At 46.6% G+C, this 21,810-nt stretch overlaps 1 protein-coding gene across 1 annotated transcript; it reads right to left on the reverse strand.

Annotated features, from left to right (window-relative positions):
- Positions 1 to 1,052: 1,052 nt before the first annotated feature.
- Positions 1,053 to 15,353, reverse strand: LOC140482453 (tubulin alpha-1D chain-like). The gene is made up of 4 exons (XM_072579959.1): positions 15,335 to 15,353; positions 13,381 to 13,603; positions 7,698 to 7,846; positions 1,053 to 2,159 (listed from the first exon to the last, which is right to left on the reverse strand). Exons 1-4 carry the CDS (start codon positions 15,335 to 15,337, stop codon positions 1,203 to 1,205), a joined length of 1,332 nt encoding a protein of 443 aa, XP_072436060.1. The 5' UTR covers positions 15,338 to 15,353; the 3' UTR covers positions 1,053 to 1,202.
- Between the last annotated feature and the right edge of the window lie 6,457 nt (positions 15,354 to 21,810).

The following is a 21,810-nucleotide window of genomic DNA, read 5'->3' on the forward strand; positions in this document are numbered from 1 at the left end:
GAGAATTGTTAGCCTTGTTGGAAATAATGGGCCATTATTTCCATGTTGCAATTTTATTTCCTCTCCATTGTTAGCGCTATACTGGAGATTTGAGCTCTGGAGATGAGTCATAGTGACCATACCTTCAAACAAAAAGTTGCTACACTGCACATGGGTTGGAAGGTAGCTTAGACACTTCCTCCATTTGTGTAAATTAGAATCCTTACAGTTTGGAAACAGGCCATTGGGCCCAACAAGTCCACAATGACCCTGCAAAAGAGTAACCCAAACAGACCCACTACCGTACTCGATATTTACCCCTGACTAATACATCTAACCTATACATCCCTAAACACTATGGGCAATTGCCCTTGGCCAATTCACCCTAACCTGCACATCTTTGGACTGTGGGAGAAAATCAGAGCACCCTGAGGAAACCCATGCAGACACGGGGAGATTGTGCAAACTCCACGCAGTCATCAGAGGCTGGAATTGGACCTGGGTCCCTGTGCCGTGAGGCAGCAGTGCTAACCACTGAGCCACTGTGTCACTAAGTCTTGACATTCATTTTGTACTCAGTTGAAAATTAAAGCTATGCATATGGCTCCCATTAAATATTGGAGGTGACATTCCAAAAACATTTAATGGGAATCAAATAAGCTATTGTAAATGGGAGTGGCTCATTAGCTCCGAACACTGTCACCCCTTCCTACTGTACACATGCAAGAATGCCGACGTGATTATTTCTAGGTCCAAGACAATTACAATATACATTCAGAAGGATAGAGCAGCCATGGAGGCTGCAGTACAGATGATACCAAATTCAAGTCCAATTGCATCAACAGGTTACACGTGTTAAGTTGTTAATAGAAACTATTCTTAATAATTGGTTAGAAGTAATTCATGGTAGGGAAGTCCAGATTGAAGGAGCAACAAGTAGAGACATCATAACGATTACAAATTTGGAACCACCAGCACAAATACAAGACCCTCTGAAATTGGAACTGGTATCAAATTTAAGGATAAAAACAGCATTAGTTGATTGATATTTAGTAAAGAAATTGCACCTAATAATTTCAGACAGGAAACAAAGAGAAATGTCTTTTACATTTGAGAGACCTGATTCCAATACATGTGGAATTCATTCAAAAAACACTTTGTTTTACCTCTTTGCCATTTCACAAAGATCAAACTCAAGAGTTGACTAGAATTCAAACTTCTTCCTAGTCGTCAGTTATACTATCACTCCCAACCTCTTCGTAATCTTTCTCCAAGGCAGCCATGTCTTCACGGGCCTCCGAGAACTCCCCTTCCTCCATCCCCTCACCCACGTACCAATGCACAAAGGCGCGCTTGGCATACATCAGATCAAACTTGTGATTGAGTCGAGCCCAGGCTTCAGCGATGGCCGTGGTGTTGCTCAGCATACACACAGCTCGCTGCACTTTGGCCAAGTCCCCACCAGGCACCACTGTAGGGGGCTGGTAGTTGATGCCAACCTTGAAGCCAGTTGGGCACCAGTCCACAAACTGGATGGAACGTCTGGTCTTCACGGTGGCAATGGCAACATTGACGTCTTTTGGCACCACATCACCACGGTAGAGCAGGCAGCAAGCCATGTACTTGCCGTGGCGAGGGTCACACTTGACCATCTGGTTTGCTGGCTCAAAGCAGGCATTGGTGATCTCAGCCACAGAGAGCTGCTCATGGTAAGCTTTCTCAGCTGAGATGACTGGGGCATAGGTAGCCAGAGGGAAATGGATACGAGGGTATGGCACCAAGTTAGTTTGGAATTCTGCCAAGTCAACATTGAGGGCCCCATCAAAACGGAGAGAAGCTGTGATTGATGACACAATTTGCCCAATCAGACGGTTCAGGTTGACGTAGCCTGGATGCTCAATGTCCAGGTTTTTGTGGCAGATGTCATAGATGGCCTCATTGTCCACCATGAAGGAACAATCAGTGTGTTCCAGTGTGGTGTGAGTGGTCAGGATGGAGTTGTAGGGTTCCACCACAGCGGTGGAGATCCTGGGAGCCGGGTAGATGGAAAACTCCAGCTTGGACTTCTTGCCATAGTCGACCGAGAGACGTTCCATCAGCAGGGAGGTGAATCCTGAGCCAGTGCCTCCACCAAAACTATGGAAGACCAGGAAACCTTGAAGACCTGCGCATTGGTCAGCCTGGAAGAGAAAAATAATTGCTGTCAAACAAGAGTTACTTATATCTTGCAGTCCTTTTTCTTCAGGAAGGTTAATCCTGAGACTTGATTTATCAAAGATGTACCATTCCTAATAGATCCCCAAATTTAAATTGGAAAATCATGTGGTTAAATTGAGATATTGATCCAATAAAGACTTGGAGGTCATAGGCTTTGTGGGTTCTCCACCATCTGGTCTTACCAGCTATGATTAGCTTAACTCAGCAGGTATCAAGCCGGGGACCTGTCTGAGGTTTATCATCATTCTGACTTGTATCAATTTCCAATGGGAATATCGTCGTTCGAAACTAGGCTGCGAGGGGAAACACCACCACCTGCATCTTATAATCTCAAGATGTGTCTGCAGAGACAAGCTTACTGCAGTAGGGCAGAAAGTGAGAAAAATGCATTGCTTGTGATTTGTGACAATTTGTCAGCATAGATTGCTAGAACTAAAAAGCTGTGGACTAGAGTTAAGTTGCACACATGTCCTACCATCTTGTGTTATATAGTACCCTTATCTGGCAAATAAGAAATTAATGTTTGAACTGGAGACAATGTTTGAGATGACAAATTTACAAAGTAGGTTTTAAAGAGATGAAATGAAGACAGGTAGAGTAGAAGAATGGTTTAGGGAAGAACCCTGGATCTTAGTCTCCTGGCAGCGGAAAGAAGTGCCACTGAGTTGACAGATTTAACAATCAAAAATTGTTAAAAGGAAATTCACAGAAAGCCAAAATTGAGAAAAAGGTTTGGGTTATGGTTAGACATTTTAAATACAAGTTAAGGAAGGAACAGGACTTCCATTCAGAGAGGAGGTGATGGTGCTATGGCAATATCACAAAGTCTAATAAACCAGACCACCAGGCTAATGGTATGGGGACATCCAGTATACAGATATAGTGGGTCATGGCTTGGTGGTGCTGGTATTGGAATAGTGTAGATAAAATTAAAATTCACACAATGCCAGGTTATAGTCCAACAGGCTTATTTGGAAGCACTAGCTTTCAGAGCGCGGCTCCTTTATCGGTTGGTTATAGAGTCATAGAGATGTACAGCACAGAAACAGTCCTTTCGGTCCAACCCGTACATGCCGACCAGATATCCCAACCAATCTAGTCCCACCTGCTAGCACTTGGCCCATATCCCTCCAAACGCTTCCTATTCATATACCCATCCAAATGCCTCTTAAATGTTGCAATTGTACCAGCCTCCACCACTTCCTCTGGCACCTCATTCCATACACATACCACCCTCGGTGTGAAAAATGTTGCCCTTTGGGTCTCTTTCATATCTTTCCCCTCTCACCCTAAACCTATGCCCTCTAGTTCTAGACTCCCCCACCCCAGGGAAAAGACTTTGCTTATTTATCCTATCCATGCCCCTCATGATTTTGTAAACCTCTAAGGTCACTCCTCAGCCTTCGACGCTCCAGGGAAAACAGCCCCAGCCTGTTCAGCCTCTCCCTATAGCTCAAATCCTCCAACCCTTGTAAATCTATTTCTGAACCTTTCAAGTTTCACAACATCTTTCTGATAGGAAGGAGACCAGAATTGAATGCAATATTCAACAGAGGCCTAACCAATGTCCTTTACAGCCGCAACATGACCTCCCAACTCCTGTACTCAATACTCTGACCAATAAAGGAAAGCATACCAAACACCTTCTTCACTATCCTATCTACCTGCGACTCCACTTTCAAGGAGCTATGTACCTGCACTCCAAGGTCTCTTTGTTCAGCAACACTTCGCAGGAGCTTGCCATTAAGTGTATAAGTCCTGCTAAGATTTGCTTTGCCAAAATGCAGCACCTCGCATTTATCTGCATTAAACTCCATCTGCCACCTCTCAGCCCATTGGCCCATCTGGTCAAGATCCAGTTATAATTTGAGGTAACCTTCTTCACTGTCCATTACAACTCTAATTTTGGTGTTATCTGCAAACTTAGTAGCTATACCTCTTGTGCTCACATCCAAATCATTTATATAAATGAAGAAAAGTGGACCCAACACCGATCCTTGTGGCACTCCACTGGTCACAGGCCTCCAGTCTGAAAAACAACCCTCCACCACCACCCTCTGTCTTCTACCTTTGAGCCAGTTCTTTATCCAAATGGTTAGTTCGCCCTGTATTCTGTGAGATCTAACCTTGCTAATCAGTCTCCCATAGGGAACCTTGTCGAACACCTTACTGAAGCCCATATAGATCACATCTACTACTCTGCCCTCATAAATCCTTTTTGTTACTTCTTCAAAAACCTCAATCAAGTTTGTGAGACATAATTTCCCACACTCTGGATTAGTGGTGCTGGAAGAGCACAGCAGTTCAGGCAGCATCCACGCAGCTTCGAAATCGATGTTTCGGGCAATGCACAAAGCCATGTTGACTATCCCTAATCAGTCCTTGCCTTTCCAAATACATGTACATCCTGTCCCTCAGGATTCCCTCTAACAACTTGCCCACCACGGAGGTCAGGCTCACTGGTCTATAGTTCCCTGGCTTGTCCTTACCACCCTTCTTGAACAGTGGCACCACGTTAGCCAACCTCCAGTCTTCCGGCACCTGACCTGTGACTATCGATGATACAAATATCTCAGGAAGAGGCCCAGCAATCACTTCCCTAGCTTTCCAGAGTTCTAGGGTTTACGTGACCAGGTTGTGGAGGTTAAGTTCATGCTCGCAGAATTTATAGCGAAAGGATTCCAGTCTCATGGAAATGTGATACGGTAAACAATCTTAGATTAAAACTTGCATCTTTTGTAAAGGGATATGCTGGTTTCTGTTCTTCGCTAGGAATTTCGCAGAACTTCCCTCTAAGATAACACAGCTATTTTAAGCAATTAGTTGTGACGTCTGTCTGTGTCCTCTGTATAGTTTTATATGGATTTACGCAGTTTGAGCAAAATAAAACGTAATTCTGCAAAACCAAATTCATCCCATAAGCTTCTATGTGGGCACACGGAGGAGTGACAGATTGAGTGGATGTGGGTGTAAGTGCATGTGATTGTGTTTATATAAAGGCACACACAGCGTGATGGTGTATGTGTGAGAGGGTGCATGTGTTGGAGAGAGTGCGGGGTGGGGTGTGTCATGCATTGGGGTCACCTATAATGTGATATGAACCCAAGGTCCCAGTTGAGGCCATCCTCAGATACTGAACTTTGCTGTCAGCCTCTGCTCAGCCACTCTGTGTTGCTGTCTGTCCCGAAGACCGCCTTGAGGGATGGTCACCTGAAGGTCCAAGGCCAAGTGCCCTGGACTGCTGAAGTGTTCTCTAACTGGGAGGGAAAACTCCTGGCTGTTGATTGTTCTGCAGTGTCGATTCACCTGTTGTCATAGCATCTGCTCAGTCTCAATGTACCATGCCTCAGGGCATCCTTGCCTTCAGAATATGAGATAGACAATGTTGGCCGAGTCACAGGAGTACTTGCTGAGTGCATGGGAGGTGCCCCCATGTGTAAATGGTGTTACCCATGTCACTACTCGGACACATCTTGCAACGGCTGCTGTGATAGGGTTGTACAGTGTTGTTGTCCTGAAAATCAGGCAATTTGCTGCAAACAATTATCTGTTTAAAAAGTGAAGTGGAGGCATTTGGAAGGTATTGGTGAGGTGCTTATCCTCATTGATAATGTGTTGTAGGCTGTGAAGAACATGGCGCAGTTATTCAGTTCCTGGGAAGTACTGGACAACGAAGGGTACCCTGTAAGTTGCAGCACGTGTCAATCTCCTGGAGGAGGTCATTACGGTTTCTCGCTGTGGCACATCGGAACTGGTGGTTGATGAGTTGAGCATCATACCCTGTTCTTATGAGGGCACACTTGAGTACTTCCAAGTGCCCATCACATTCCTCCCCATCTGAACAGATCCTGTGTATGCATAGGGCTTGTCCGTTGGGGATGGCTGTTTTGATGTTGCTGGTGGAAGCTGGAGAAAAGGTGTAGCATCGTAAGGTTATCTGTGGGTTTGCGGTAAAGTAAGGTGCCCATCCTTGGAGATGGATGCGTCCAAGAATGAGACAGATACTTTAAAAAAAAAGCCCATGGTAAGTCTAATGGTGGGATGAAACTCATTGATATCACTGTGTTGTTGTTTCAGTGACTCCTCACCATGGGTCCACAGGAAGAAAACATCAATACACCTGGTGTATGGTGCTGGTTGGAGGACCCGTGCAGAAAAGAAGTCTTGTTCAAACTTGTGAATGAAAATGTTGGCATATTGGGCTGCAAATTTGGTCGCCATGGCTGTTCCAGTGTCTGGATGAAGAACTGGCTGTCAAAGGTGAAGATGTTGTGATCGAGGTTAAAGCGGATGGGTTGTAGCATGGTGCTCAGAGATTGGAGGTTGGTGTTGAGTACTGATGCTGTTGCCATCATCATGGGGGATGTTGGTGTAGAGTGCTGACACGTCCATTGTGATGAGGAATGTTCCTGATCCGACTGGTCCATGGGTGCTAGTTTCCTGTCAGAAATCTGTAATGTTGCAACAGAAGCGAGGAATCCCCTGTACAGTAGATTTCAAGATGCCTTCAACATAGCCAGAGAGGTTCTCACACAGGGTCCCATTGCCTGATACAATGGGGCATCCTGGTGTGTCGGCTTTGTGTATTTTCGGAAGGCAGTAGAAGTCCCCTATGTGAGAAGTACATGGAAGGAGGGTGCGTAGGGAACTCTGAAGGACTGGATCCAAAGTCCTGATCAATGTTTTTGTTCACAGGTGTGCTGTTTGGTCAGATAGGCTGGTAGTTGCCTGTAGTGTTCCTGGATGTTCAGTTGTCAGTAACACTTCCTTACAGTAATCTGTTCTGAATGACAATGGCTCCTCCTTTATCAACAATCTAAGATTGTTTACTGTATCACATCTCCATGACACTGGACTCCTTTGGCTATAAATTCTGTGAGCATGACCTTAACCTCCACAACCACCTGATGAAGGAGCAGCGCTCCGGAAGCTAGTGTTTCCAAATAAATGTGTTGGACTAACTATGCTGTGGTGGTGGATGGGGGAGGTGGAGTTGTTTTTGATATTTGATGTCACAAATCTGGCAAAAACCCTTAGTTCCACAAATGCCCTTCAAGGAAGGAAATTGGTCTCCAAATCCACAGCAATGTGGTTGACTGTTAGCAACCCTTCCAGCATTTGGCTTGGGTTTCCTGATGTAGGCTTCCTGATGAAGGGCTTTTGCCCGAAACATCGATTTTCCTGCTCCTCGGATGCTGCCTGAACTGCAGTGCTTTTCCAGCACCACTCTAATCTAGAATCTGGTTCTGCAGTCATTGTTTTTACCTTGGGCAATAAATGCTGGTCTAGGCAATTCTATAGGCCATGAATGATGAGAGACACTTTAACCCATCAAAGCAGCTCACTAATATTGCAGTGGGGTGGTCAGGGAAGAGGTGCAGCAGTGGGATTGAGCAGATTGGGCTACTGCACCTCAGTTTTCTAAACAGCTTTCCCAAATCACTTTCAGAAGTGGGAGAAGGTTCTCATGCATACACACACACACACACACACAATCATACCAACTTGCAAATTCGGTCCAAGACTGGGTCGATCAGCTCCTTGCCAATGGTGTAGTGCCCACGGGCGTAGTTGTTGGCAGCATCTTCCTTCCCGGTGATGAGCTGCTCAGGGTGGAACAGCTGGTGATAAGTGCCAGTACGGACCTCATCTACAAAAAATAAATTGCAATCCTGATCTGGTCTTTTGCTGGTCACTCATCTTAGAGAGAGATGTACAGCACGAAACAAACCCTTTGGTCCAACTCATCCATGCCGACCAGATATCCTAAATTAATCTAGTCCCATTTGCCAACACTTGGCCCATATTCCCCTAACTCTTTCCTATTCATATATCCATCCAGATGCTTTTTGATTTGGAGGTGCTGGTGATGGACTGGGGTGTAGAAAGTTTAAAAATCCACAACCAACTAATGAAGGACCAGTGTGTTGAAATAAACCTGTTGAACTATAACCTGATGTTGTGTGATTTTTTTTTTAACCTTTTAAATGCTGTCATTGTACCAGCCTCCACCACTTCCTCTGGTAACTCATTCCGTACACTTACCACCCTCTGCGTGAAAATGTTGCCCCTTAGGTCTCTTATATTTTTCCCCTCTCACCCTAAACCTATGCCTTCTAGTTCTGGACACCCCACCCCAGGGGAAAGACTTGGTATTTACCTTATCCATGCCCCTCATGATTTTAGTAGCCTCTATAAATGTCACCCCTCAAACCTCTTTCTGAGGAAAGAACAGATTTCAGCAAAGCTTTGACCTGATGAGTGCAAGGCTCAGCAATACCAATATTAAAGAGAGCAATATTTTATACTGTACAAGAGAGCACTGTTTTGTTGGATTTTGAACAGCTGAGGGGGGGGTTGCCTTGAAGAATGCAGTAGTTTTAGACTGATTGCAGTTGCCATAGTTTAAGTTAAACCAGGTAGCGTTAAATAGGCAGATTGACAGGTTTCACAGGGCAATTCTTGACCAGATGATCAGCATTCTTGCAAACCATCCAATGAGTGAAAAACAAAAGCTTTGATAAAATAGGTTCAGACCCATTGTATTGGGGATTGTATTCACTGTTACCATTAGATTGAAATGAACGTGTCCAGAGTGACAGAAGTCTAGGTATTTATAGTTTTGTATCAACAGATGTAGGCCATTTGGCCCATCAAGCCTGCTCCACCAATCATGCTAATCTAACAACTGTCTCAGCTCCTCCTACCTGCATTATCCCCATAATCCTTCATTCCCCTTCCATTCAAAAACCCATCCAATTTCTCTTGAATATGTTTAATTAAACTGCCTCTGTTTCCTTGGGCAGAGAATTTAATAGATTCACTACTCTCTAGAAAAGCAGTTCCTCCTAATCTGTCCTAAATTACTCTCCCTAATCTTGAGGCCATGTCCCTTAGTCCTAGTCCCATCCACTCCATCTTAGAGACATATCCCTATGAAAGGGATAGGAAAGATCCCCTCACAATCTTCAAATTCTAGCAAGTACAGTCCCAGGTGGCTCAACCTCTCCTTATAGGGTAACCCCCTCATCTCTGAAATCAACCTGGTGACCCTCCTCTGCACCAGTGTATCCCTCCTCAAGTAAGGAGACCAGAACTGTGCACTGTACTCCAGGTGCGGCCTCACCAACACCTTGTACAATTGGAGCAGAACCTCCCTGCTCTTCAATTCAATCCCTCTAGCAATAAAAGCCAATATTACATTTGCTTTCTTGATTATCTGTTGCACCTGCAAATCACCTTGCAGCATTTCATGTGTGAGTACTCCTAAATCCCTCTGCTCTGCATTATGCTGCAATCTTTCACCATTTAAATAATACTGACCCTACTACATTTGCTTCCAAAGTGGATAACCTCATATTTACCAACATTGTACTCCATCTGCCAGACCCTTGCCCACTCATTTAACCTATCTGAATCTCTGCAGCCCTTCCACATCATCCGCACAGTTTGCCTTCCACTCAATTTAATGTCATCAGCAAACTTGGATGTTACACTTGACCTCCTCTCCCAAATCATTTATATATCACGAACAATCGTGGGCCCAACACTGACCCTGCGGCACCCCACTCACCTCAGATCTCCAACCAGAGAAACACCCATTTATCCCAACTCTGCTTTCAATTGGTGAACCAGTCCTCTATCCATGCTAGTACATTCCCAACTCTATGCATTCTTATCTTATGGATGAGTCTTGTATGTGGCACCTTATCGAACGCCTTCTGGAAATCTAAGTACACAACATCCACCTATTCCCCTCCATCCACCTTGCTTGCTCCATCCTCAAAGAACTCCAATAAGTTTGTCAGACACGACCTTCCCTTCCTGAATCCATGCTGTGTCCACCTGATGGAACCTTTTCCATCCAGATGTCTCACTATTACTTTTTTAATGATAGCCTCCAGCATTTTCCTGACTACAGATGTTAAGCTAACAGGCCTATAGTTACCTGCCTTTTGCCTACACCCTTTTTAAACAGCAGCATGACATTCACGGTCTTTCAGTCCACCTGGACCTGTCTGGGGTCCAGTGAATTTTGGTAAATTACCACTAACACATCTACTATAACTTCCACCATTTCTTTCAGCGCCCTGGGATGCATTCCATCAGGACCAGGGGACTTACCTACCCTTAGACCCTCAGTTTTGCTCAGCATTACCCCTTTAGTGATAACAATTTAATTGAGGTCCTCACCTCCCATCGTCTCCTTAACATCATTCTTTGGCATGTTAGACACATCGTCCACTGGGAAGACTGACACAAGATAGTTATTCAAGGCCTCGGCCATTTCAGCACTACCCAATATTAATTCCCTTTTTCTTTCTGCAAGGGACCTGTGTCCACTTTAGTCAGCCTTTTCCTATATTTATAGGAACTTTTCTGACCTGTTTTATATTTGGAGCTAGATTATGAAAGCAAATTATCTTTCCTTTATTTCTTGCTTCATGGTTCTTTGTTGCTTTTTAAAGTTTTCCCAATCTTCCTGTTTCCCACTACTCTTGGGAACTTTGTAAGCCTGACATTTTAGTTGGATGCCTTCCTTTATTTCCTTGGGTATCCAAGGGTGGCTCTTCCTCCCCTTACTATCCTTTCCTTGAGCACTGAAAAATCTCTTTGAAAGTCTCCACTGTTCCACCATATAACTTGTGTCCCAGTGCAATTTAGCCAACTCCTTCCTCATCCCATTATAGTCTCCCTTGTTTAAGCATAACACCCTGGTTTTATGCTATTTCACCCTCCATTTGTATCTGAAATTCGATCATACTGTGATCACTTTTTCCAAGAGAATCCTTAACTACGAGTTCATTAATTTTACCTGTCTCATTACACAGGACCAGATCTAAGATTGCACGCTCCCTTGTAGGTTTGGTAACATACTGTTCAGAAGAGTTATCACTGAGTTATATGAACTCCTACTGAGATGATTTGCCTATTCAATGTGCATTTTAAATAACCATGACTAAAGCTGTGCCATTCTTACATGCATCAGATATTTCTTCATCGATCACCTGTATGATAGAGATTTATTGGGTTAAAAAAGGTGAGACCACTGATGGTCCTAAATCCCGGGCTATTATAAAACAGGAGATGGCCAATCAGCCTATTTCAATTTCTTGAGTAAAAGTGGGCTTGTGTTTACCCATCTTAGTGGTGCATCTAAAGAGTATTCCTGATGAAGGGCTTTTGCCTGAAACATCAATTTTCCTGCTCCTCGGATGCTACCTGATCTGCTGTGCTTTTCCAGCACCACTCTAATCTAGACATCGAAAGAGTAATCCCAGTTATGAACTTTTCTATTAGCCCCCCCACCCCCCCATGCCTCAGCTGGGGCTTGTACATTTAGAATACCTATATAGTGTAGGAAGAGGCCATTCAGCCCATTAAGTCTGCACTGACCCTCCGAAACGTATCCCACCCAGTTCCAGCTCCCACCTCATCACCCCTCGTTTGTGATGGCCAAACCATCTAACCTGCACATCGTTGGGTTATGGTAGAGAATCAGATCATCCAGAAGCCCAGACACTGAAAACCTGTAAATTCCACAGAGACTCACCCAAGACTGACTTTGAACTTATGTCCCTGGTGCTGTGGAGGTAGCAGCATTAACCACTGAGTCACCCATTCCATTACCTTTTGTATAAAGAGGCTCCCAATACAGGTGCAGCCTAACTAATTTAAAGTTTATGTACACCATTAACTCTTTGCATCATCTCAAACCCCATTACTCATTTTACAAACAAGACAGAGTATGTAGCCTAGTAAGTTATAGAGTCATAGAAATGTACAGCAGGGAAACAGACCCTTCGGTTCAACCAGTCCATGACAGCCCAATCTAGTCCCACCTGCCAGCACCTGGCCCATATCCCTCCAAACCCTTCCTATTCATATACCCATCCAAATGCCTCTTAAATGTTGCAATTGTACCAGTCTCCACCACTTCCTCTGGCAGCTCATTCCATACACACCACCCTCTGTGAAAAAGTTGCCCTTTGGGTCTCTTTTATATCTTTCCCCTCTCACCCTAAACCTATGCCCTCTAGTTCTGGACTCCCCGACCCCAGGGAAAAAACTTTGTCTATTTATCCTATCCATGTCCCTCATGATTTTGTAAACCTCTATAAGGTCACCCCTCAGCCTCCGACACTCCAGGGAAAACAGCCCCAGCCTGTTCAGCCTCTCCCTACAGCTCAAATGCTCCAACCCTGGCAACATCCTTGTAAATCTTTTCTGAACCCTTTCAAGTTTCACAACATCTTTCCGATAGGAAGGAGACCAGAATTGCATGCAATATTCCAACAGTGGCCTAACCAACAGTGGCCTACAGCCACAACATGACCTCTCAACTCCTGTACTCAATACTCTGACCGATAAAGGAAAGCATACCAAACGCCTTCTTCACTATCCTGTCTACCTGCGGCTCCACTTTCAAGGAGCTATGAACGTGCATTCCAAGGTCTCTTTGTTCAGCAACACTCCCTAGGACCTTACCATTAATTGTATAAGTCCTACCAAGATTTGCTCTCCCAAAATGCAGCACCTCACATTTATCTGAATTAAAATCCATCTGCCACTTCTCAGTCCATTGGCCCATCTGATGAAGATCCTGTTGTAATCTGAGGTAACCTTCTTCGCTGTCCACTACACCTCCAATTTTGGTGTCATCTGCAAACTTACTAATTGTATCTCTTATGCTCACATCCAAATCATTTATGTAAATGACAAAAAGTAGAGGACCCAGCACCGATCCTTGTGGCACTCCACTGGTCACAGGCCTCCAGTCTGAAAAACAACCCTCCACCCACCACCCTCTGTCTTTGACCTTTGAGCCAGTTATTTCCAATAGTTGCATCCCTTCCACTTAAAAAGGTATCCATGACATTAGGAGTGTCAGAGATATATAGTTACAATAGTTAGGGAACTAGTTTCCTGCCTAGAATAGTTAGATCCATTGTTGCCTTTTTTTAAAAAAAAGCAAGCAATCATCTCAGCTCGCAAGACAAAGCTTTTCACTGTGCCTCGGTACACATGACAATAAATTCAATTTAATTTCCAGTTACAGCAAATCATTGATAAGGGAGAAAGTCTTTACCTTGAACAAAGTACTATCACAACATAGTTTTTGGAAGGCTCACTTTTGTTTCTGCAAGATAAAAACTTAAAGGAAGGTTTAAGTGTCATGATTACCAATCACAGTTGGCTCCAAATCCACAAAGATTGCCCTGGGCACGTATTTCCCAGTTCTTGTCTCACAGAAGAAGGTGTCAACAGAATCATCAGCCTCACTTGCATTTTTCTCATCAGGTCTGAGTCCATCAGACTCGATCCCATGTTCCAAACAGTACAGCTCCCAGCAGGCATTGCCCATCTGGACACCAGCCTGGCCAACATGGATGGAGATACATTCACGCTGTAGGAGAGGAAGTGAACTGTTAGAAGTGCATTGGGGGAGCTGGAACAATTGATTGCATGGACACTTCCATGTAGAAGTTTGCACACTAGCGTGGAATCTTAGGGGAGGCAGTGATCTCGCACTATCGTCACTGGACTAGTAACCCTGAGTGTGTACTGGGAACTAAGTTCAAATCCTGACATGGCGGATGGTGGAATTAGTTCCAGAAAGAACCTGGAATTAAGAATCTAGAGACCATGAAGCTATTGGCAATAAAAAAAAATCTGGCTCTCTAATGCCCTTGAGGGAAGGAAATCTGCTGTCTTTACTTGGTCTGGCCTACACATAACCCAAGTTAACTACATTGTGAATCTGTTTTGTCTTTTAGACGAAACGTGCCAGGACAGACAGCATCACCCAGATTCCATGATAGAATAATCAAGTAAATCTCATTTTTCAGCACTGATAGGCCAGTTGATATTCCTATAGCCTTCCATTCCTGCCTACACTATTTTCTATTTTCAGCAGGACACGCTGGAGGGTTACCTCAGATTATAACAGGATCTTGACCATATGGGCCAGAAGGCATTTGGTATGCTTTCCTTTATTGGTCAGAGTATTGAGTACAGGAGTCAGGAGGTCATGTTGCAGCTGTACAGGACATTGGTTAGGCCACTGTTGGAATATTGCGTGCAATTCTGGTCTCCTTCCTATCAGAAAGATGTTGTGAAACTTGAAAGGGTTCAGAAGAGATTTACAAGGACGTTGCCAGGGTTGGAGGATCTGAGCTACAGGGAGAGGCTGAACAGGCTGGGGCTGTTTTCCCTGGAGCGTCGGAGGATGAGGGTTGACCTTATAGAGGTTTACAAAATTATGAGGGGCATGAATTGGGTAAATAGGCAAAGTATTTTCCCTGGGGTCAGGGAGTCCAGAACAAGAGGGCATAGATTTAGGGTGAGAGGGGGAAGATATAAAACAGACCTAACGGGCAACTTTTTCACACAGAGGGTGGTACGTGTATGGAATGAGCTGCCAGAGGATGTGGTGGAGGCTGGTACAATTGCAACATTTAAGAGGCATTTGTATGGGTATATGAATAGGAAGGGTTTGGAGGGATATGGGCCAGGTGCTGGCAGGTGGGACTAGATTGGGTTGGGATATCTGGTCACCATGGACCGGTTGGAGCGAAGGGTCTGTTTCCGTGCTGTACATTTCTATGACTCTATGATTGAGCAAGAGGGTCTGATCTGGATTCCACTCCCTTATTAGATGTACCTCTCCCAGCCCAAGTAGTCATGGGTTCCACACTGGTGAGAGAAATTTCCAGATTTAACTTGGGAAGAGTTAACAATCTCTTCCACCTGGATAGACTTGCAGCCATTAAATTGAAGGATAAAGAGCTGGGTAGCAAAGGTTTAACCTCCGAGATGAATTTGACAGGCAGCTTCTCAAACTGCAGGACATGGGTCAACCAGAGGCAGAGGCAGTCATTTTGAGATTCAAAAATATTCTATCCATCTTTCCCAGAATTAATCCCCAGACAGTTAAACCTCATACCTACACTTCACCCCAACTCCCCCCTACTTCCCTATAGATAACCCATTTTAAAAGATCAGGGCACCTTACTCAGACTAAGATGAGAATCATCATAAAACAGTCTCTGATCCACATTTTTTAGATTAAAAATAATAAATTGGCCGTACAACTTCAAAAGATATGAGACACCCTAGTCGTTTTTAGTTTACTCACCATTTTAAATGCCCCTTCTTCCTGCTTTCTCCCAGTTCCAATTTTTCACAAAAAAAATTATGCAAAGATCAGCCACCTCACCAAGAAAACAAACCCAAGAAATATCAGGAGCAGTTAGCTGCTTCCCTTTACCCTATTTATACAGCTGCTGACAATTCACGTGGGGGATTGGTTAAAATAAATTAAGTCAATTAGCGGAATTATCATCCTTAATAAAAAGGAAAAACCACCATCCCCCTCAGCCATAAAAAAGTACAACTAGATATGCAATTAGAATTTTTTTAATTAGAAAGTACAGATCTATTTAAAGTTTAACTTCCTCCATTTCTGTCTGTACTTCAGTACGGTAGTGCCAGTTGTTTGATAGTTTCCCCTCATAAATATTCACAAATTAAAAGTTTTTTTATTATCCATGGGATGAGGGCATCACTGGTCAAGCCAGCATTTATTACCCAAGAGGGCAGTTAAGAGTCAACCCCATTGTCTGTGGGTCTGGAGTCACATATAGGCTAGACCATGTAAAGATGGCAGTTTCCTTCCCAAAAGGACAAGATAGGGTTTTCCCCTACAGTGGTTTCTTAATCACCATTAGACTCTGAATTCCAGATCATTATTGAATCCAATTTCCACCATCTGCCATGGCAGGATTAGATTACTTACAGTTTACAGGGTCAGTTGGCTGGATAGCCAGTTTGGGTAGCAGAGTGGGTTCAATTCCTACACTGGATGAGGTCACGGTGAAAGACTCTCCTTCTAAACCATTCCCCTCATCTGAGGTGCTGAGGCCCTCAGACTAAATCAGCTATCTCATTCATTGATGAGAGAGCAGTGCGTTCATGTGCCTAAATGTTCAGCTTCTGGGCCGGCCCCCATATGTTTTCTTTAACTCTGCCCACAGTGTGCTCTTGATGTGTATGAGGAAAAGCTCCATCATTGTGATCACAAGGTGGCTGCAGGGTTCTGATGTTCTTATACAACACCACTCCTCAAACTTTGCTTGCTCAGCATAAATACTGATTAACATCTGTATATATATTCTCAAATGGGTCACCTAGATTAATCTTTTGGCAAGATTTACTGTGCATTTCCTTTTCCTTTATATCTCCCACTTATCCCCAAAGAATATTGCTAAAAGAATATTGCTTGACAGAGCAAAGAGTTATCAACTTTTGTAACGCCAATTAAATTTATCAAGGCAAAGTTTGGAATGAAAATGCACCAGTAACATTCCAATAATTAACCAACAAAGTGACACTGATGGTTTACGTAGATAACTTAGTTGTCTTCAGCCAAACGAGTCATCTCAGTTAGTAGGTGGGTCAGGAAAGCCTCTGACTTGGTATGGAAACACTCATGAAAAGTTGGTGAGTTTTCTTTCTTTTCTCTTCTTCTCAATCATTAGCACCCGCGTTAGGTGATGGTATTAATTCTCCAAGAAAAATCCAACGTCCTTTGTCCACAGATACTTGTCTCCCATTTGGGACACTTGTCCCACTGCAGTGTTGACATGTTCTTCAAGATTCTGTTCCAAGTGTTGTGATCCCAAGTGATGGTTCTAAAGGACAAGTTATCTCCCAAAATGAAATCTAGCCCTGACAGGATGAACAGTCAGGCAAAAGTGAAGATGCTGGAAATCAGAGTCTAGATTAGAGTGGTGCTGGAAAAGCACAGCAGGTCAGGCAGCATCCGAGGAGCAGGAAAATCAACATTTCAGGCAAAAGCCCTTCATTCCTGAACATCGCTTTTCCAGCACCACTCTAATCTAAACACAGGATGAACAACCGGTTTGAATGACTGCTCTGAATTCAGTGTTACTAAACCTGGTGCAGTTGTCAGTACAATACAGCTTTCAGATTGTCAAAGGCACTCTGATGTCTTTGCATCGATTCAAGTTTTCTGCTCCTCTTTAACCAATTTACCAAAGCAGCCACTACAATGCTAAAGTTTGGAACAAAAATTTGCTGACATCTACTTGTGCTAATAAATCGCAATTTTTTTACATTCCATTCTAGGCTCAGGAAAGTCAGAAATAGCCCTTCCTTTCCCCTCTCTAGGTGCTACTTGGCCTTGTCCCACAGTATGGCTTAAATAAATCCACTTTGCTTTGACAAATTTACTTTTTGAGAGGTTAATAGCAAAATTGGCTTGTCGGCATCAAACAGTTCAGTTCAGTTATGTAAATGTTTTTTCCCTTGTTTGGCTTAAGACAACTAAGTTATCTACGTAAACCATCAGTGTCACTTTGTTGGTTAATCATTGGAATGTTACTGGTGCATTTTCATTCCAAACTTTGCCTTGATAAAGTTCATTTGACATTACAAAAGTTGATAATTCTGTGCTCTGTCAAGCAATATTCTTTTAGCAAGTTAGTTTTGGTGACAAATTGTACATATCCAGTTCTTTGAATACAGTCCTCCAATATTGGAATAGACAAGCGTCCATTTTTGATCCTGCACTAACTTTGTGCTAATCAATACAGAATCTTGTGTCTCATCAGTTTTGGTATCACAATAGGTGAGGACAAGCTTCTGTAAGTCAGTTCAAAAATGTCATTGTCCATTATGAATATAATGACAGGCCGCCTACTTGCAGAACATTTCAGAGAACACCTCTGGGACACCCAGACCAACCAACCCAACCACCCTGTGGCTCAACACTTCAACTCCCCCTCCCACCCCCATCAAGGACATGCACGTCCTTGGCCTCCTCCATCACCAGACCATAGCAACACGACGGCTGGAGGAAGAGCACCTCATCTTCCGCCTGGGAACCCTCCAACCACAAGGGATGAACTCAGACTTCTCCAGTTTCCTCATTTCCCCTCCCCCACCCCGACTCAGTCCCAACCCTCGAACTCAGCACCACCTTCCTAACCTGCAATCTTCTTCCCAACCTCTCCGCCCCCACCCCCGCTCCGGCCTATCACCCTCACCTTGACCTCTTTCCACCTCTCACATTTCCAACACCCCTCCCCAAGTCCCTCCTCCCTACCTTTTATCTTAGCCTGCTGGACACACTTTCTTCATTCCTGAAGAAGGGCTCATGCCCGAAATGTCGATTCTCCTGTTCCTTGGATGCTGCCTGACCTGCTGCGCTTTTCCAGCAACACATTTTCAGCTCTTCCCTCCCCTTTAGCCAATTCTCGGGTTGGGTTTGTAGGTACACTTGCTCTATATTCCTGTATATGATCACCATAACCAGTCAAAACCTTTCTTTCCTGGCCTACTCAAGCAAATTAATTTGTGAGCCTTTAATAGCCTTTATAGGTCACTTCCATAGTTATCTGGAAGATTTAACTATGCTATCGATTCTTTTAAACACCAGCATCATTTCTGATCTGGTCTCTGAAGGATTAATTTTTGAATATCAGATTCAGTCTTCAATTCCACTAATATTTTCACATCATTTCTTATTACTTCCACAACCGTAACTGTGTGGATGGAGTGGGAATTCTGGTGGCTGATGATGGTGGCCGGAGTAGGGATGTCAGTGGCCGGAGTAGGGATGGCAGTGGCAGGAGTAGGGATGTCAGTGGCAGGAGTGGGGATGTTAGTGGCCAGAATCGGGATGTCAGTGGCCGGAGTGGGTACATCAGTGTCCGGAGTGGGGTCGTCAGTGGCTGGAGTAGGGATGCCAGTGGCCGGTGTTGGGATGGTTGTGGCCGGAGTGGGGATGTCAGTGGCCGGAGTAGGGATGTCAGTGGCCGGAGTAGGGATGTCAGTGGCTGGAGAGGATGTCAGTGGCCGGAGAGGGGATGGCAGTGGCTGGAGCGAGGATGTCAGTGGCCAGAGTAGCGATGGCAGTGGCCGGAGTAGGAAGCTCAGTAGCCGGAGTGGGGACATCAGTGGCCGGAGTGGGGATGATAGTGGCCGGAGTGGGGATGATAGTGGCCGGAGTGGGGATGGCAGTGGCTGGAGTGGGGATGGCAGTAGCCGGAGCAAGGATGTCAGTGGCTGGAGTGGGGACGTCAGTGACCGGAGCGGAATGTCAGTGGCCTGATTGGGGATGGCAATGGCTGGAGTGGGGTTGGCAGTGGCTGGACTGGAGATGACAGTGGCTGGAATGGGGTTCTCAGTGGCTGGAGAGGGGTTGGCAGTGGCCGGAATGGGGATGGCAGTGGCCGGAACGAGGATGTCAGTGGCCGGAGTGGGGATGTCAGTGGCCGGAATGGGGATGGCAGTGGCCGGAGCGAGGATGTCAGTGGCTGGAGTGGGAATGTCAGTGGCCGGAACGAGGATGTTAGTGGCCGGAGTGGGGACATCAGTGGCCGAAGTGGGGATGTCAGTGGCCGGAGCGAGGATGTCAGTGGCCGGAGTGGGGATGGCAGTGGCCTGAGCGAGGATGTCAGTGGCCGGAGTGGGGACGTCAGTGGCCGGAGTGGGGACGTCAGTGGCTGGAGCGAGTATGTCAGTGGCTGGAATGAGTATGTCAGTGGCCGGAGTGGGGATGTCAGTGGCCGGAGTGGGGATGGCAATGGCCGGAGTGGGGACGTCATTGGCCGGAGTGGGGATGGCAGTGGCTGGAGCGAGGATGTCAGTGGCCGGAGTGGCATCGTCAGTGGCCGGAGTGAGGATGGCAGTGGCCAGAGTGGGTACGTCAGTGGCTGGAGCAAGGATATAAGTGGCCAGAGTGGGGATGGCAGTGGCCGGAGTGAGGAAGTCAGTGGCTGGAGTGGGAATGTCAGTGGCCGGATGCAGGATGTCAGTGGCCGGAGTGGGGATGGCTGTGGCCGGAGTGGGGATGGCTGTGGCGTGAGTGGGGATGTCAGTGGCCGGAGTGGGGATGTCAGTGGCTGGAGCGAGGATGTCAGTGGCTGGAGTGGGAATGTCAGTGGCCGGATGCAGGATGTCAGTGGCTGGAGTGGGGACGTCAGTGGCCGGAGTGGGGACGTCAGTGGCCGGAGTGGGGATGGCAATGGCCGGAGTGGCAATGTCAGTGGCCGGTTTGAGGATGTCAGTGGCCGGAGCATGGGATGTCAGTAGCCCGATTGGGGATGTCAGTGGCCAGATTGGGGATGTCAGTGGCCGGAGTGGGGATGGCTGTGGCGCGAGTGGGGATGGCACTGGCCTGATTGGGGATGTCAGTGGCCGGATTCAGGACGTCAGTGACCGGATTGGGGATGGCAGTGGCCGGATTGGGGATGGCAGTGGCCGGATTGGCTTCGTCAGTGGCCGGAGTGGGGACGTCAGTGGCCGGATTGGGGATGGCAGTGGCCGGATTGGCTTCGTCAGTGGCCGGAGTGGGGATGGCAGTGGCCGGAGTGGGGATGGCAGTGGCCGGAGTGGGTTTGGCAGTGGCCGCAGCGAGAATGTCAGTGGCAGGAGTGGGGATGTCAGTGGCCGGAGCAGCGATGGCAGTGGCTGGAGTAGGAATGTCAGTAGCTGGAGTGGGGACATCAGTGGCCGGATTGGGGATGATAGTGGCCGGAGTGGGGATGATAGTGGCCGGTGTGGGGACGGCAGTAGCCGGAGCAAGGATGTCAGTGGCCGGAGTGGGGACGTCAGTGACCGGAGCGGGATGTCAGTGGCCGGAGTGGGGACGGCAGTGGCCGGTGTGGGGATGTGATTGGCTGGAGTGGGAACGTCAGTGGCCAGAGTGGGGATGACAGTGGCCGGAGAAGGGACACTATTGGCCGGAGTGGGGATGTCAGTCGCCGGAGTGGGGATGTCAGTGGCCAGAGTGGGGATGTGATTGGCTGGAGTGGGGACGTCAGTGGCCGGAGTGGGGATGTCAGTGGCCCAAATGGGGATGTCAGTGGCCGGATTGGGGATGGCAGTGGCCTGAGTGGGGATGGCAGTGGCCGGAGTGGGGATGTCAGTGGCTGGAGTGGGGACATCAGTGGCCGGAGTTGCGTCTTCAGTGGCCGGAGTGGGGATGGCAGTGGCCGGAGTGGGTCGTCAGTGGCCAGAGTGGGCACGTCAGTGGCTGGAGCAAGGAGGTCAGTGGCCAGAGTGGGGACGTCAGTGGCCGAAGTGCGGATGTCATTGGCTGGAGCAGGGATGTCAGTGGCCGAAGTGGGCATGTCAGTGGCCTGAGATCAGATGTCAGTGGCCGGAGTGGGGATGTCAGTGGCCGGAGATCAGATGTCAGTGGCCGGAGTGGGGATGTCAGTGACCAGAGTGAGGATGTTAGTGGCCCGATTGGGGATGTCAGTTGCCTGATTGGGGATGGCAATGGCCGGAGTGGGGATGTCAGTGGCCGGGGTGGGGGGGGGGGGGGGGGGGGGAGCGGAATGGCAGTGGCAGAAGTGGGGATGGAAGTGGCCGGAGTGGGGATGTCAGTGGCCCGATTGGGGATGTCAGTGACCGGAGTGGGGACGTTAGTGGCCGGAGTGGCGTCTTCAGTGGCTGGAGTGGAGATGTCAGTGGCTGGAGCGAGGATGTCAGTGGCCAGAGTGGGGATGTCAGTGGCCAGTGTGAGGATGTCAGTGGCCAGATTGGGGGCGCCAGTGGCCAGAGTGAGTACATCATTGGCCG

Source organism: Chiloscyllium punctatum, chromosome 10, assembly GCF_047496795.1.
Source record: "Chiloscyllium punctatum isolate Juve2018m chromosome 10, sChiPun1.3, whole genome shotgun sequence".
NCBI lineage: Eukaryota > Metazoa > Chordata > Chondrichthyes > Orectolobiformes > Hemiscylliidae > Chiloscyllium > Chiloscyllium punctatum.